Raw genomic sequence first — 17,353 nt, 5'->3', positions numbered from 1 at the left:
ATGTAGTGCAATAGGTACACACAGAAAGTCCATTAAGCCCCTGGGAGGGGAGTGTGGAAGCCTCCCCAGAGAAGGTGGCTGAAACCCAGTAAGAGTTCACCAGGAGACCTGGGAGGAACGTGTGTCAGGGAGAGCAAGGATGCGGAACCTTTTTTCTGCCAAGGGCCATTGGATATCGAGCCATATAAAATTATCGACTAAGGAATTAGCCTGCTATATTTGGTCAAACATTTAATTAACTCACCCCTAATGCCTTGGCAGGGCCAGACCAAATGATTTCACGGGCCTTATAGGGCCTGGGGGCCAGACATTCCCCACCCCTGTGGTAGAGGGAGCAGCAGGGTCAAAGGCCTAAGAAAAGAGCTGGGTAAATCTTAAAACTTGTGTCATAAGAGAAAATGGATTTAAATAATACTGCTTTTCTCTGTGCCAGCATTTTGACTTGTTTGTTCATTCTTATTAACAAATTTAATTGAAATTGGCTGTAATTGGTTCTTTTGGCCATCTATTTTCTTATGACTGCAGTTTTAAAATATATATTCATGTTTTTTATCTTGAACTCTGAGGTCTCATTTCATTGAATTCATCTTTCTATTAAATTACTAGAGGCCTGATGCACAGATTCATGCACTGGTGGGGTCCCTCGGCCCAGCCTTCGCCCTCTTGCAATCCGGGACCCCTCAGGGGATGTCAAAGAGCTGGTGTCAGACCGATCCCCACAGGCCAGGCCAAGGGACCCCACTGGGGCACGAATCGGTGCACTAGGGCTCTAGTATGCATATAAGATCTTTGGTTTATCTCTTCCCACCCTCCCCCCTTTCCCCCTTCCCTCTGAGATTCATCAGTCTGTTTCATGTTTCCATGCCTGTGCGTTGGGTGTCTGACCCCTGGTGGTCAGTGCATGTCATAGCTACCAGTCAAACAGTCAGACAGTCGCTTAGGCTTTATATATAGAGATTTTATAGAGTGAAACAACTATTAGGAATTTCTTCCTGTTCCTTGAGTTATATATACTTTTTGTGCTAGAGAGATGGGATTAAACGATAAGGTCTTTACGTTTTTCTGTGTTTTTTCTCTCTCTTTTTTTTCTTTCCTCCTTGCTCTAGTTTGTTTGAATAGTTGTCATGCCTTTAATGCCTGGGTGGCTTGGATCAAATTTTCTATCTGTGCTGATAAACTGAGGACTACCTTTTGACCTTTTGCCATGTTATCTGACAATAGGCTGTTTTTCTTTCTTTCAAGCTACATTGGAAGGCCTTATTTTGTGGTCCATTTATGTCTGTTAGTGCTGTAGCCTCATGTAATGGGCAGGGAAGGAGGAAACCCACTGAGGTGGAGAGTTCCTCCTTGGGATACCTGCGCATTGCCTTCTCTCACCTTAAGATTTTGCTAAATGTACTGTGTTATGTTTCAAGCTGCTTAGTTCATGGATAGGGGAACGGGTGGGGCATAGCCAGTCTGCCTTAACTCATCTCTCCAGTTCCCAGTGAATTTCTAGAGACTTTATTTCAATCAGGCTGATCCTATTGACTTTCCCCCTCTTCACTCATTACTCTGCTGAAGTCATTTTCACTGAAAAATATAAAAAAGGCCACACAGTTTGTGCTTCTTTCCAGAGTTGAGGTTATAGGAAATAATTCTCAAGATACCCACCCATTTGGCTATCGGAAAAGTGAGGGCCTTTTCCACTGGTCTTCAGAAATTTGTTTCTTACCTTGATCATGGAGTTTTAAAGTTTATTATATTCCCTTAAGTTCTTTTCCTTGCTTGGTGGCCCTTGGTAGAATACTTTCACTAATTTTCACTAATATATATATTAATTGATTGTGAAGGACATTCTATAGTTCAGTTTTCAGCAGTCATCACAGACCTGATAGTTTTGCCCATTAGATAACCGCAAACAACCTCTCTAACTCTGATTCCTTTTCTAAGGATTCAGCCTAAATTTCGATAATTTGAAGTAAATTTGCTTATTGAAGCAATTCAGTTGAAGTAAATTTGCTTATTATTTACTCTACAAACCAAAGGAGAATTCCATTAAGGTTATAGATTGTGACTCTAGGAAAGGACATTGGCTCACCTGCCTCCACCTTCAACAGATGACTGTGCTGATCTGGTGACCTCATTCTGATTGGAGGTCTGCACCTTTCCTCCCACCATGTGGCTCCATCAGTTCTCTATATTCCTCCACGTCGTGTGCCTAGGCAAGGCTCTTTGGCAGTTCTGTCCAAGAAGCCATCATGCCTGATCCATAAACCAGTCATTCTGAGATGCCGTAAAAGCAATGTGACTTTGTGAACACCACCCAATCCCATAGGAGACTTACCGCTCCTGAGATGAAAACTTGCATCAGCTCCAGCAACTGGAGCCTCAAACGCCTATGTAATTGCCCTACTTGGCAATCCCCTTCTGAATCATCCCTTTTCCATAGCACAGACTATGTGAAAATCGAATGCCCTTGGGAATGAGTGGGTTTGCTGTTTTGCTGGAGTCTGACACAATAGATTTGCTTTAGGTAACACTAAACCCCCCTCTTAGCAGAGGCACCTCCAGGGCTGTTGACTGCCTTCCCACTTCTTTGTTACCTTAACTCACCTTTTATATGAACAACTGGGTTCTCTGACCTCTGGACAGGGTGACATAATCTCAAGCAGAGAAATCTTCCAAAGATTTACCCAGCAAAGAGAAAGTCCATTCTCTTTCCTCCACTTCCCTCCTCCTCCCCACACCCCTTTAAGGAGAAGGAAAGACATTTGCTCTGCCCCAAGATAACTTGCAGAATTGTGGTGGGGGCTTACCTGCATTCTGAGTTTCTCTACACTTGGTTGGCTGTAGGGCTCCTGAAGTCTTATATAATCTTTCTTCTCCTCATGGGGAAAGTTACAACATTATTTGGGGGTGATTAAAAACCATTCCTGAGTTTAAGAAATAGAGTAGAGGTTATTGTGGAAGGTAGCTTTTATTTGCTGCTCCTTTGCTTTTAGAATTTTTTTTTAAAACAGTTTCTTAAGTGAATTAAGTGCTGAAAACTCTTTGCCTCCTAGGGGATGGTATTATTACCTCAGATTCTCCCATATTTTTTACAAATAAAAGTATATAATTTTCTCCTCTTTCGCGCCCCCCCCCCCTCCTCTTCCTTCAGATCTGGTGACAACTAGTTAATTTTAAAACTGCCAGAAAAATTATTTCAGTGTTACACTGCACCTCTGGGAAAAGAATGGAATCTCATTTCTTTTCCCCATATGCTGACAAAAATCTTCTCATTTCAGAGGGCAATGATGTCACCAGCTAATGAGCAAAATATTTCTCACTAAACAGATGAGTCCTTCCCTTAATCCTTTGTGAAATAAGTAAAAAAAATCCCCGCAATGTGTTTCATATTTTATTACTCGGACAACTCATAAACACTTTTTAAAGTGATTCTGGCTTCTTTAAAGAGCGAGACGAATTATTTTATAAACACGAGGAATAACATTAACCGGATGGCTGTGACTGGGAGGCCCCTCCCACAGCCACTGGTGACAGAGGGGCTGATCTTAAACATACATGCCTCCTCTGAGCCAGGATGCTGCCCCCAAGGTAGGGAGTGACCTTGAATGCATCACTTCTTGGCCTAGTGGAAGGGGATTAGAAATGTTGGAGAGATTATGAAACCCAGTTTGGAGAAGAAGGGCCTAAAGCTGTTGTTGATTGCTGTCACATGCTGTTTATAAGGCAACAGCATCAGCCCAACTCTCCTTTGTCTAGAGACACAGGCATCACAGGCCAGGGGTGAGAAAGGAGTGGGGCCACAGGGCCACCTAAAGGCTGGACATCTAGGCTCACATAGGAACAAGGGAATGCCCCCACCTATGGCAAGCGTCCTTCCCCTCACCGAAGCATCTGTATTTCCCAGCCAAAGGTGAACTCTTCCACATTCCTAGTCCCCATATCTCTTTGATCCTCTCATGCATGTATCACAGTTGACTTATATGAATCATATTTCTGAATTTCTCTTGGGCTCTCATCCCAGAGTAAAAACTTTGTAAGTTCATGTAAAGCTAACTTACACATATTTCTATGCTGCATTCTTGATTCACTGCATTCATTCATTCATTCATTCATTCATTCGTTTCAATTAGGAAATATTAGCACAGACAGATACTATTTTTACTTATCTAAGTGGAAAAGAATACTGTAATGTTCAGTGTTGGCAATTGTGTGGGGGAAATAGTCACTCTTTTAATACTACTCTGACATTTAAAAAACAATACAATGCTTTTTCTGAGCAGATTGTTAATGTGTATCAAAAGGGCTCAGTGATTGAGTGTTGACCTATGAACGAGGAGGTTAAAGTTTGATTCCCCGTCAGGGCACATGCCCAGGTTGCAGGCTCATCCCCAATGGGGGGTGTGCAGGAGGCAGCCAATCAATGATTCTCTCTCATCATTGATGTTCCTATCTCTCCGAAAGCAGTGAAAAGATATTAAAAAAAGACCTAAAGATAATACCCATTCACTTACCCATCAATACTATAATCTAACCATCTGTTCTATAAAAAGGATGTCAGATGTCTTAGAAAATATACTGTATATTGTTCATCAGAGCATTGTTTATAATATTGAAATATTAGAAACATGCAAATATCCAGTGGTGGGGGTATTGTTTAAATTATGGGACACTTTTGTGACTACTATTGAATTATTAATGTATTTTATTGTTGAATATTTGTTGACATAGGAAAATGTTCAAAGTTCTAAAATGCAAGGTTATAAAACAGTTTGAACAGTATTTATTGAGAGCTTTAGGGTTTCTCTAAAGAAAACCCTTTGAGTTTCACACTGGCCCAGAAGGTCACAATTATGAGCAGTTTATTTCTATTTACACTGTGTTTTTATGTGAGGGAGGCTTTGGAGACCCTGATAGTGACCTTGGGAGGTGGAGCAGCTAAAGAACGTGAGGTCATTGTTTTTTGTAAAAGCAAAACAAAGTATAGAAAAACAAGAGTATAGTGTGTGTGTGTGTGTGTGTGTGTGTGTGTGTGTGTGTGTGAAACAGGTGGGTGGGCATAAACCTAAAATATTAGTACTTTTTCTATTTAAGCAAGGGGATAAGTGATTTCTCATTCTCTGTTTTGTGTTTCTGCATTTTCCAAATTGCCTATAATTAAATACATATCGTGTGCAATGAAATATAAACAAATCTTACTAAAATACAGATAGAGAAATGAATATGACACTGCTCATTGCCCTCAAGAAGTTTAGTGGAGGGCTAAGTATATTTTGCGCTAAGTCCTATGTTAAAGCCTGTGTAGATTATTGTACAATCACACAGCCTAAGGAAAATGAGGAGGAAGGCCAGGAAGGCTTTCCAGAGGGGGTGGCATGTGGGACTGAATCTTAAAGGATGAGTAGAAGCTCGGGAGGTGGATGGGGTGGTCAGAGATATTTCCAAAAAGGAAACGTGCAAGCACAAAGGTACACAGGCATGTGAGAGTGTAGGTATTTGAGATGGTCAGAGGATAAGAACCAGGAGCAATAACAGGCCCTTTCCACATAGTATGTGCATAGTAGAGTTCCTGGAAAAAAGGGTAGGGCTCTGACCATGCAGAGTCATGTTTCATGATAAGTCCTTTGGACTTTTGTCCTGAGGAACTAATGAACAATGAACAGTAGGAGTTAAGTCTGTCCTCAGCAAATTTGCACACCTACTGTGTGCTAGGGAAGCTCAAGTCCGCCATCCAGTTAATAAGACCAGCCATACCCTCTCCTCAGGAATTTTGTCCCTGCTGTATCCACCTTCCCTCCACCAAGAAGCTTTCCAGAGAGGTCTGGCCAAGCCTAGTCCTTCAAATATCCCATAGTATATTCTGATGCACAGCAAGGGCTGGGAGCTACGGGACCGGAGAGTTTAAACCTCCTCATTCCACATTATGACGCACATATGCAGTGAGGGCCCATGCGGTGAGGCCTTCACAGGCACTGTAAATGCCAGGAGGGGGACAGACATGCTCCCTGTCCCTGTGGACCTTCCCATCTTCTGAAAGACAAGCCTGTGTTGGGTGCCCACGTGATGGTTAAAAAGGGGTGTTGGGGAGGAGTTGGCTTCTAGGGGTTCTTCCCTCCACTTTCCTCACAGAGCCTGGCTCAGTTACTGCCCAGCTTCCTGTAGATCTCACACTGATAGAGGTTTCGCTACCTCCCAGGCTCCAGTACTTACCTTAAAGGTCATCTTTCATCGTCTCAGGAATGCAGGACGTTTCTCTCTGCCTATTTGAAAAGGAGAGAAGTTAAGAAACATGTCCAAGGCATGTGCTGTCCACCAGTGGCATAAGGGGCAGACTCTAGTTCCTAAGTCTGCTCAGAATCTACCTTTCAGACCCAACCTCAAATGTTGGCCATATCACTAGCTTTCACATGTTTTCTTTGCCTTTGCTATTTACTCAGCACCTAAAACAGCAGTTTGTAAGCATTGAAACTGGTCTTGTTTGAGTTCTAATCAGAAACAGACAGCAAGCACTTACTGAGTTCTAGTTGTCGATCATACATAGGCAAGTTTTCAAACAACACACTAAGGTAACTGTTATTTGACTACATTTACATGGAGGGATACCAGGACCCATAGAAGTGACGTGATTGGCTGGAGAACTTAGAAATTAAGCCCAGGTTGTTCCAGCTCCGAAGACTTTGGGCTTCCATCTTCTCTTTACCCCACTCTCATGGGGGCATCCGCATTTTCTTAGTTTTCTTCAAGTAGCAAATTCAACCAAGGACTTCTGCTGACCGTGTAAGGAATTTGAAGCATAATGTTGCGTGCAGTGTGGTTGTCAGGCTTGGGTGAAGAAAGCCCTCGTAGAGGTGGGAGGTGTAGGAGCAAACCCATGAAGTCTTGGCTTCTGCCTCCGCCATTTACCGTCTGTGAAATGAGAGCGTGCGTCTAAATACTTGGCATGGTGCCTGGGAATTGGGAGCATTTGGTGTGGACGGGTGTTGGAAGAACACGTCAGGAAAGCACCTGCCACACTTTTTGGCACATGTGGGCCCTCACAGGGCAATGGGAAGGTGGCTTATGTGAAAGCAGAGCGGATTTGTGAAATGGGGAACTCGGCAGAATAGGGAAGGTGTGGCGAGCCGTTGCGGGGAGAAGTAATAGGAAATCCCATAGGGGTAGCAGGGAAAATTTCTGGGGCAGAAAATTGGGGGATTCTTGCTGAAGAGTGAGAGATGCCACAGGGGCCCGAAGGAATGAGCAGGAAAGGTGCCCAGGAAAAGGGGGTGACCTCTGGCAGTCAGTGGCACAGCCTGTGATCTCCTCATGGGGAACCTGAGTGTATTTGTGTTGTGTAATGTCCTTCCAAGAGAGGGAACTTTACATAATACCTAAGGAAAGACCCACACAATGCGAGAGGCACCCGGGAGTGGGCAGCTCATGCTGTGCAGTGGGCATGTACGGCTTTCCCAAGTGAATGACTTAAACCCTGAAAATACAGACACGCCTGGCAGCCCATGACATGGAAACTTCACAGGGGTCCTCAGTCCTGTTTGCTTAGATGGCGGCGTTCTGCTTAATTGACAGCATGTGCTCGTTGCTCCCCAGCCCGCCCGAGAAAATTCAGTGATCCTATGGCTCCCATTTCTAGGAAACAAGAGAACTCGGCTGCTCTGAGGATTGTCAGGACAATTTGGAAAGGCAGTTTTAGAAGTGACCGTGGAGGGGAAACAGTCCTACATGGACACCCGTGGTTAAAATAGAAGAAGGAGTGAGAAAGTGGCAACTCTAGGAGAAAACCAAAATCATAAGTTTTAATTCAGTAATTTCAAAAATAGCCATTGGACGGTGTCTATTTTCAATCGAGACTCCTTCTCTCGGGCTGCTTAAAAGAATATCTGCGAAAGAGATCTTTTCTCAGCCCAGCCACTTGTGCGGGTTGGTCCTTGTCCGGATTTGCTCAGCTCCTCGCGTTCTTTTTTTCTGTCTCTGGAATTCCATAGACAGTAATTAAGGAACTGGAGGCCAGCAGGAGGTCAGGGAGCCTTCGTCAGTGAAAACAGGGATTGTTTGCCACGTACAACACTCCCTTTTTTCCTTGTGGTGAATAGAAGATTTGCTTAGAGCCGATGACTTATGCCTTTCTTACAAGTTATGCAGTTAGCGAGGAACTGGGCACTCCGCAAGCAGAAGGCAGCTAATTGAATCCAGTGTCCTCGCTTTTTCCCCCTTTTGGATCCTAAACTGTGCCGGTGGAGCCTGTCTGATCATGTAACTCCAGAGGAGCATGTTCCAGAGTTGCCTAATCCTCACTTTGAGATCAGAGTTGAGGGAAGGAGAGTGAAGACGTTCTCACAGTGGGGAGGGGGTGGGGGTGCCGGACGTGCTCCAAATTACCCTTTCAGCCTGCTCAATGCCGAAGCCGGTAAGTTCTCTGGGTGTGTTTCATGCAGAAGGGAAATGTGCTTTCTGTCAATTCAAGGGAAAGCCCTGGATTGCTCTTGGATTATTCCTGCTTTGATGCTTTTTTCGCTTCCAAGTCCTCTAGATTTGTTTTTCTCCCCTTGTTTACTTCCCTACCTTCTAACTCCGAGCATTCTCTCCTAGCCTGCTCACCCAATAACAAGGCATTGCTTTTGCAGGAGAAAAGTGAATATTATGCTGAGAACTCAGTGAGAATGCGAGGGATGGAGTGCCCAGCGGTGGGAACTCAGTTGTCAGTTGTGGAGGCTTGCAGCGGGAGGACGCCTTCAGACAGCCTTGCAGTTGCTTTTCCTAAAGCTGCATCCGATCGGCTTCCTTCTCCTAACTTTGAAGGTTAATGCCATTGATAAAGCGGACCACGGAGGCTGAAGCGTCCGTGTCTGCTTGCACGCTGGGTTAACCAGACATGGTTGTGTGAATTTCACAGGCGAATACATTTCCAATTGCGGAAGACTTTTCAGAAATGCTTACGAATCTTATAGTGGTATGTGCTACCTCTGGGGGAGATAAGTCGACTTAGTGTGGCTGTTAATTGAGACTCTGCAAGGGGTGTTTGGAGCTGGAGAAGTGAGCTGAGTGTGTTTCTTCAGAAGGCTGGGTGGGAATCCTGTGCTCAGTGTGGTCTCAAGCTATCCCCAGAGGGTTCTGGTTGCTCCTTGCAAGGTCGCGTTAACCTGTATGACAGTCCATGACGCCTGTGCCTGCACCACTGTGCCATGCAGCTTTCGGAAAGCATGTGTTTGTCTCGTCAGAGTTGCAGGAATTGTAGTTACAGGGTTCAGTGAAGGATCTGTTTACCGACCTGCAGTGACGGGCTTACACTGAACAGCGAGGGGACACTGTGAGTTTGCGCCACTACACAAATGTTTGTATCAACGGATGCTGTTAATCGTGTTCCTTTTTTCCCGATCACTTAGAATGTAGCTGTGTTATAAAAAGTCCTCCACGCTGGCTCCATGTCTTTCCTATTAGAACATTGCAGATGTGTCAAGGACGCACATGTTCCAAAAGGAGCTGAGAGGGAAGGAGGCTCCACCCACCTTTGCGAGCCAAAGGGCCCCCTCGGTTCCTCATTCAGCACCCTGGCAGTCAGCGGTGTACTATCTCTTTAAAGCAGCTATAGTTTTGTGCTTTGGCTTGGTCACTTTGTTATGGTTTAAAACTGTGGAGCCAGCTGTCTGCAATCTGATGTAATGTTGCCATGGAAACCAGAAATGAAACACTTAAGCATTCACCACAGAATTACTACATATAGCATTAGCCAAAGTAATTAAACGTTAAGCCCTATGGGCTTTCTGTTGGAAAAATCTGCAATACAGAGGCTGGAAATCAAATGTTTGTATTCATAATATTGTAAATCCACTTTTCCACATCCTTTGGTGGGATACATTAATTGCCGTTTTCTACTAAAGGATTAGAGGTGGGGGGTTTTATGCAGATGATTGTGTTTTCACCTTCTCATTTAGAAGATGAGCAAATTAAAGTTTATTTTATTACTCTGTCCTGAGGCAGGACAGGGAAGGGGAGGAGAGACCTCGTGTTTGAATGTATATAAAATATATACATTTTTTTGACTGTAGTTTATTTGAAACTTGTCTTATAATAGTTCTGAATTTATTTTGGAATCAATCATTCGTATACAGTGCAGATTTTCTTCATCTTCTACTAAGTTCCTCCCGGTGGGAAGATTTCTTAATTAAAAAAAAAAAAAATTGTAGCCCTAGCCAGTTTGGCTCAGTGGATAGAGCGTCAGCCTGCAGACTGAAGAGTCCCGGGTTCGATTCCCGTCAGAGGCACATGGCCTGGTTGCCGGGCTCGATCCCCAGTGAGGGGCACGCGAGGGCAGCCCATCAATGATTCTCTCTCATCATTGATACTATTTCTCTCTCTCTCCCTCTCCCTCCTTCTCTGGAATTAATAAAAATATATATTTTTAAAAATTGTAAATTCTCACACCCCCATATCTGGGTATATTTTCTGAATAAAAAGACACAATATATTATTTCCAGCATTTGGGAAGTGACACATTGCTTATGTAAAAGGAGAGACATGAAATGAGGAATTTAAGCTTAAAAGAAATTTAAGTTTAAAACAAATGCATGCCTTTTACAGTCTTTATGTTAAAACAGCTGGAGAGAACTTTTTAAAGGCAAATATTTCACAATTGTTTTTCCTCTGGACTCTGGAGGAAGTGAGAAGTCAACACCTCAATAAAAACATTGTTGGGATTCATTGTCCAACTTTAGTAACTTCTAGGCTACTTAAGAGATTTTTCTATTTTAAAGAAGAAATATATATAGACTTTACTCTGTGTGTGTGTGTGTGTATATATATATATATATATATATATATATATATATGGTTTTATTTCACATTTTTCTTCATACAAATTGTGTTGCATCTACCTTGTCTTGTATTAAAAACATGGCAATGCAAAGAAAGTTATCAGTGCCCTGGCCGGTTTGACTTGGTGGACAGAGCATCAGCCTGCGGACAGAAGGGCCTCGGGTTCGATTCCAGTCAAGGGCACATGCCCAGGTTGCAGGCTTGATCCCCAGTGGGGGCGTGCAGGAGGCAGCCAATCAATGATTCTCTCTCATCATTGATGTTTCTGTCTCTCTCTTTCCCTTCCTCTCTGAAATCAATAAAAATATATTTAGAAAAAAAAGTTATTGGTTGCTGTGATTTATATTTTGTCAGAGGCAAACACTTCCAAAATATTCATTTTTTAAGGAAAAATAACCATTAGTTCAAAGTTCTAAAGAGCTTCTGTTTCTTAAAAGTTGATGGGCCATGTGAAAGCAATTAAATAAGTACCTGGAATATGTTATTTTTCACCACAGTGAATCTGGGCAGAGGAAATTAGGACTGGAGGAGCAGGGGGGCGGGGGAGTGTCTTTGCCTTTAAATCTGTTGTCCTGGTTTCACTTTTTTTTATTTCTCCCAGAAAAGTTCCCTCTGATGGCTTGTTTCCTATTTAAGATTTGTGTCTTTGTGGACTGAAGGTTTTTGTGTTCTGTCTGTATTCCATTTCTCTTTTTACTTCCCCTATCCCTTACACACACACACACACACACACACACACACACCATCACCATCACCAGCAACCCCAAGCTGGGTGTGAGGTATATATAATACATCAGGGATTTTTATCCTCTAATGTAGCCTTCTATATCTTGATTATAAACAATCTATGCTTATTTCACTTTCAGAATTTTTTAATGTGAGGGTTATAGACATACATACCTATTCTAGGTTTGTCTGTTGGTATGTACAGAGACTTTCTATAATCTAGTGTTGATTATTCTTCTATTAGATTTGCCTGGCTTTTGAGATACATCCAGAAGGCGGAATGTTTTTACATGTTTACGTGTAATTCCATGCATTGTGGTTTTGTTCAGGTGCCAATTACCCAGAAAGAGGGTTGACCAAGTTCTCATTCCTCTGGTTGACCACTGCAACCGTTTCATTGTACATAACAATTCAGTGAAGTAAAATGAAATTAAAACCAGACAATATCATTATAGAGTAGGGGCTATATTTATTTCCTTGTAATTGTCTTACATTTTGAGTTTTAGGCCAAATGCAGTAAGCCTAATTACCAGCATGCAATATAGCCTCCTCCCCCAACACCTGGGGGTGCAATTTCTATTTTTTTAATGTTTGCTTTATTATTTACTTATTTATTTATTGTTAATCCTCACCTGAGGATATTTTTCCATTGATTTTTAGAGAGAGTGGAAGAGAGAGGGAAAGACAGAGAGAAATATAGATGTGAGAGAAACACATAGATTGATTGCCTCCTGCACAACTAGGGCCGGGCCAGGGAGGAGCCTGCAACCGAGGTACGTACCCTTGGCCAAAATCGAACCCAGGACCCTTCAGTCTGCAGTCCCACGCTCTATCCTCTGAGCCAAACTGGCTAGGACTAATTTCTGTTCTTGATCGCCAGGTAACCAGTAGTTAACCTTAATTTTGAGGTGTGTGTGCAACATTTTATCTAGGAATTTTAGGGAAATTGACCATGGATATTGATACTCTTCACAGAAGGGAAGCCTGAGAAATACCCCTGTCCGGTGACTTGTCATTGATGGGTGGTAATCATTATTCTTTAGTGGTGAATGATCTGCCTAAAGTCGTGCAGGGAGAACGTACACGCTGGGAGCCCCAGGAAGGAGGCCAGGAACTGGGTTGTAGGGATCCCTGCCATAGAGCCGCAGTGCTGCAGAAATATGTGCAGACTCAGGACGTGCACCATTTTTATACCCAAGCAATTCATATAATCTCTACCCATTTCCTCTTGAACTGTGCTGTGCTCACTCTTGGTTACCTATTTTATCATCCATAAAGTCGCGACTAAGAAGTGCATTTCTTGGGGGGAAGTCTCCATATTGAACCCGTGCTCAGAGATGTGGCTTGTTTGTGTCCGGGATTTCAGTGGAGGCATTCCTCTCCCTGCTCCTTCAGGGAATGGGCTTGAGGAAATGGAGAGAAAGCTGCTGCCAGGATGCGCAGTACCAGCTGGAGTCGCACCAGCTGCCCAGGGTGTGCCGCGCCTGCGCACTGCCAGGGCTCTGCGCCCCGGGAATGCCGAGCCCGGCCGCGCCGCAGCCCATTTCGTTGGAGACGTCTTTTGGGGTTTTTACATTTTGAACAGATAAAACAGAGGAAGCTGCGTATTGAATGTTGGAACGGACTTGGAAGCGAAACCCTCATTTGGTTCACAAGGAAAGGATTGTTTTTTGCCTGGGTCACTGCTGCGGAGAGAAATTTTTTCTTCTCTCTGTAATGTTGGATACTTGAGGGAAAACAGCTGGGCTGAGCATACTTGAATCGCTGCAAAACGGAATGGGATGCTGGGGAATATGGACTGTAGTGTATGGCTGAAAAGGTCAGCTTTTTCCCTTGTCCCTCGCGGAGGAATGCAGGGGCTGTCCTCACGCTGGCCTGGGGAGCTCTTGGAAGGAGCTGGGAGAGGCCGGAGGGATGGCTGAGATGTGGCAGGAGGTCCTCACGGGTGACAGGGAAGGTGGCTTTTCGCATCTCTTCCCTTTTCCTGCCCTGCTGGTTTTGATTTTCGGGGAGGACTGGAACAAGTCAACAGAATTTTGGTTTGGAGAAGTAGTTGGTGACCACGTTTAAACAGCAAGTCCTGATGGGCCAGACAGAGGCGAGCCTGGCCCAAACCACAGCAGTGAAACTGAAATTACAGGGCCAGCCTTGGAGAGAGAGTCCTTTGGTGTCCTCCCGACAGGGCACCGGCAAGTACTGGAGACAAAATGCACCACATGCCGGTCAAGGGCAAGGGTGTGTGTCCTGCTGCCTAGGACCTGCTTCTCCACTCCTTAGACCTTAAGATGGTAGGTAGGTGGAGCTTCAGGAACCTGTTGGGCAGATTGGTTGGTGCCCCAGGTTCCACTGCAGCACTGCCAGAGCGCACGCTGGCGGCGAGGCCGGGCTGCACCGGCTGCAAGAGCAGAGCTCCGGAGCAATGATCTGATTAACTTTTCTTTTGTTTCTTTGCCAGTCAAGAGAACAATCGGATGATGAGACCGAGGAGTCGGTGAAGTTTAAGAGGTTACACAAGCTGGTCAACTCCACTCGCAGAGTGAGAAAGAAACTAACCAGGGTGGAGGAAATGAAAAAGCCCAGCACTGACGGTAAAAAGCAAACGCCACCCTGTCTGTTCCAGAGTTAATCACGTGGACTTCACTTTTCAGTAGAAAAAGAATAGGATTTCAAGTAGAAAATGGGTTGAGTTCTGGCAGAGTGAGAATTGGGGCTGCACGTTAGCAGGGCAGTGCTCAGCAGGTTACGGGATGAAGGATCTGGTGTCCAGAATTTGGGAGGGGTGGGGGCTTAGTATTTTAAATGCTAGTACAATGATGGGAACTGGCCAGTATGTGACAATGAAATCTCACGGTGTGGCATAGCTTTAATTTTGAGCTTATACTATTTTATATAAACTTTATTTTGTAACTTCCTCTTAGTATAAGCCTCTGCCCCCAAAAGGACAGTGGCTCTTGCCCAGCGGTGTTAGTCAAAACTTGATTTGCATCCATCTCAAACAAACATCTGGCAATTAAGGCACTTCATATCCTTGGCATCTCTGAGGGATGATTCGCTCTTCCTGTAAACTGTCTCAAGTCTCAGTTCAAATGGGGCTGTAAGGATCTTCTGTGCTGAGTGGATCATTGAGAGCTATACTGCTGCCTAAGCCACTTGCCCGATGAAGCAATAATGTCAAAGGCGGTATGAGCTTGGATTTATTGGAATGAGTAGTTAACCTTTGAAGTGTAATTATGACAGTTTAAATCACAGCTGATCTGCCTCTCTTTTTGTTAGTAACGTGCATTTGCAGCATCCTATAAAATTCTCCCCGAAAGATAAAAGAATAAAATTTCCTGTTTGGAAAATGATAAGTGAATTGAAACAAACGCTGGAATGTCTTTATTTTTTAAAAGCATATTGTTGAAATGTCACACCTACATTGTGAGGAATTTCAACTTTTTAACATGTCGATTTAGAAAGTATCATTGTAGAGGGCTTTCTTTTTTTGTACATAAATGTTAACAAGCTGTGGAGGGAATGGAATTGCCCCTTATTTACGTACATGATGGTTTCCTGTTGTTATTATTGCTATTTTTATTTTAATTTGTTGTAATTATTTATTAGTTTAAATCCCCTAGAGTAATAATATTGAAGGTAGAGGGGTTACTGTGGGAGAGTGGAGTTAAAAGGGGAAAGAAAAGAGGAGAGAGGGAAAGAGATCTGCTTTATGGCCAATTTCATAAACTTAGAATTGTAGCTAATTCCTGGGTTTCTTTTGCTGACTTTTTTGCGTGGTAATTCTTTTTACTTTTGGATGCAATGCTGCTGTTGCATTTGGATGTTTTAATACCTGTCTGCAGTCATGGTTTCCCCTCATTGTGGCAGCTCTTGCTGAAATCACACACACGTGTCCGTTAGTGATATTAACTAGAACCCCATGGAGTTGCCATCATTGAACCTGCAGGTGTGGGGGTGGGGGGGGGGGAGGGAGGGGATGGCATTTAAAAAACTCATGCACACCTGACAAAATTAAATCTCAAATGTCACAACTAGATTGGAGTCAGGCTGCCCAGACTTAATTCTGTGTCTTGGGCAGCCTGACTCTACATCCTGGTCTCCACTCTGCTGCCACGCTGCCTCTCCCCCCAGCTCTGGAGGCTTGGGAAAGCCTGCAGAGTTGCAGTCCTTCACCCAGACTCACCCTTGTAACTTGAGTTTCAAGTCCTTACCTGGGGCACGGTGACCCTAGACAATGTTAATTAAACTGTAAGCCAGGTCAGTGCCCTTTGTCGGCCCATTTCTATGTCTTTCTCCTGGAGCTGATACCCTCCCACCGCCTTCCCTCATTGTTCCAGCTCATCTGTAACCTGATAATGAATCACTTCGCTCTTGTACAGTGCTTTTCAGCATATAGAGTACCTCCACATACCTCTTTTTATTTAATTTTATCCTCTCAGTCCCCTGGCAGTAGGTATTACAAAGCTAGGTAGGCATGATCACCAGTGAGGAACAGACTCTGAGACAGAAGTAATTGCCCAAGGTCGGAAGATGCTGAGTGGCAGAGCCAGGGCTGGAAACCAGGGCATCAATCTGTGCTCTCTCTCAGCATTAAGTCATCCTATTCTGTCAAAGTCACCTTTCCCGCTGTGTTCTGGTCTCAACTGAATAAAATAGATAAAGGTCAGTATGTGAAGCATATCACGCCAAGTGATGACGGAGGGAGCACTTTTTTGATTGCCATTCTCTCAGTAGGATGGTTGTGCTTTCAAGCCAGAGGAGAATGGGGAAGCGGTGCTCTGAACCCAAGGAACCCAGTCCAGGCTGGGATTTCAGGGCCTGGGCACGGGAGACAGAAGAGCCCGCGCCATGCGAGGCCTGCCCTCAGAGCTCGGGCTGATATGGCCACTGTGCAGACCTTTGCCACACTTCCTCCAAACCCTCCACCAGATGCTGACTTCCTGAACCAGGGAGTACAGCTACATATGTTGTGGTTGTGTGTGCCCCAGCTGGTTCTAACTCCAGTGTGACACGGAAGTATTGGGATCTGTGATGACAGCCCTAAAGACAGAGCCCAGAAAATGTACACCCATGACTGAGTGCCAGGTCCTTAAAGTACTTAGACAACCCCCCTGATTTCCCAAAGCCCCTAAGGACTATGGGTAGATAAGGGCCTTTGCATGCCTCCGCGGACACCTGGACTGCAGGAAAAGCCATGGTCTGTGACTGGACTGCTTTTGGGGGAAGTCTGCTGGTGGGCTGCCTCAGCCACCAGGCTGTGCCTCTCCTCTTGGCCATGGGGAGCAGACGACATAGAAGAGGTTGCCATTTTACTTGTGGCAGCTCAGGGACCCTTGGTCTCCTTACCTGATTAATCAGACGTCCTGAGGAAGTAGCAGGAAACATTCATGATATTCGCATACTGCTTCTGGTCTAGCAAATTCCCATCAGAACCCTGGGCCCTAATGTTGAACTCTCCGGGAAGATCCGGGAGTAACTCTTGAGTTGAGTGGATTTGGCCTGCAGATGATGGAGAATTTTTGACTGGGCATAGTTTTTCTCCCTTCCCACCACCACCTCCTTGACTTCAGAGTCAGTCTAGGGTTGTGCTTAATAGCAATGGTACTTGTTTCTTTATATTTGGAACTGTAATTCCCATCCATTGGAAGAGTAAGAAACTTCTGGAATTTTAAAGGACTGCCACCAATCCACTCATTTCCCTTCCCCCCCGAAGTGAGCAGTCCTTTCCCTTTATCTCTGGCGTTTAACCGCACACTGGCACCCTCCTTCCAGCTGGTATATTTAGTGCCATCCCTCTGTTCCAGGAAACTTTGTGTTTTTTCCTCTTCACAAT

The 17,353-nt window shown here is 44.3% G+C and overlaps 1 protein-coding gene across 2 annotated transcripts in view; it reads left to right on the top strand.

Moving 5' to 3' along the window:
* SASH1 (SAM and SH3 domain containing 1) overlaps positions 1 to 17,353 on the top strand; it is a 163,887-nt gene that overhangs the window by 115,196 nt on the left and 31,338 nt on the right. For both annotated transcript variants that reach the window (XM_081094037.1, XM_081094036.1), the window contains exon 9: positions 13,979 to 14,111. In XM_081094037.1, the coding sequence (XP_080950163.1) occupies positions 13,979 to 14,111 (133 nt within the window). The remainder of the gene's footprint in view (positions 1 to 13,978; positions 14,112 to 17,353) is intronic.

The sequence above is a fragment of the Myotis nattereri genome (genome assembly GCF_964212035.1).
Source record: "Myotis nattereri genome assembly, chromosome: 6".
In the NCBI taxonomy this organism is placed as follows: Eukaryota; Metazoa; Chordata; class Mammalia; order Chiroptera; family Vespertilionidae; genus Myotis; species Myotis nattereri.
Note: the sequence above shows the minus strand (reverse complement) of the source record. Positions and strands in the feature narration are given on the sequence as shown.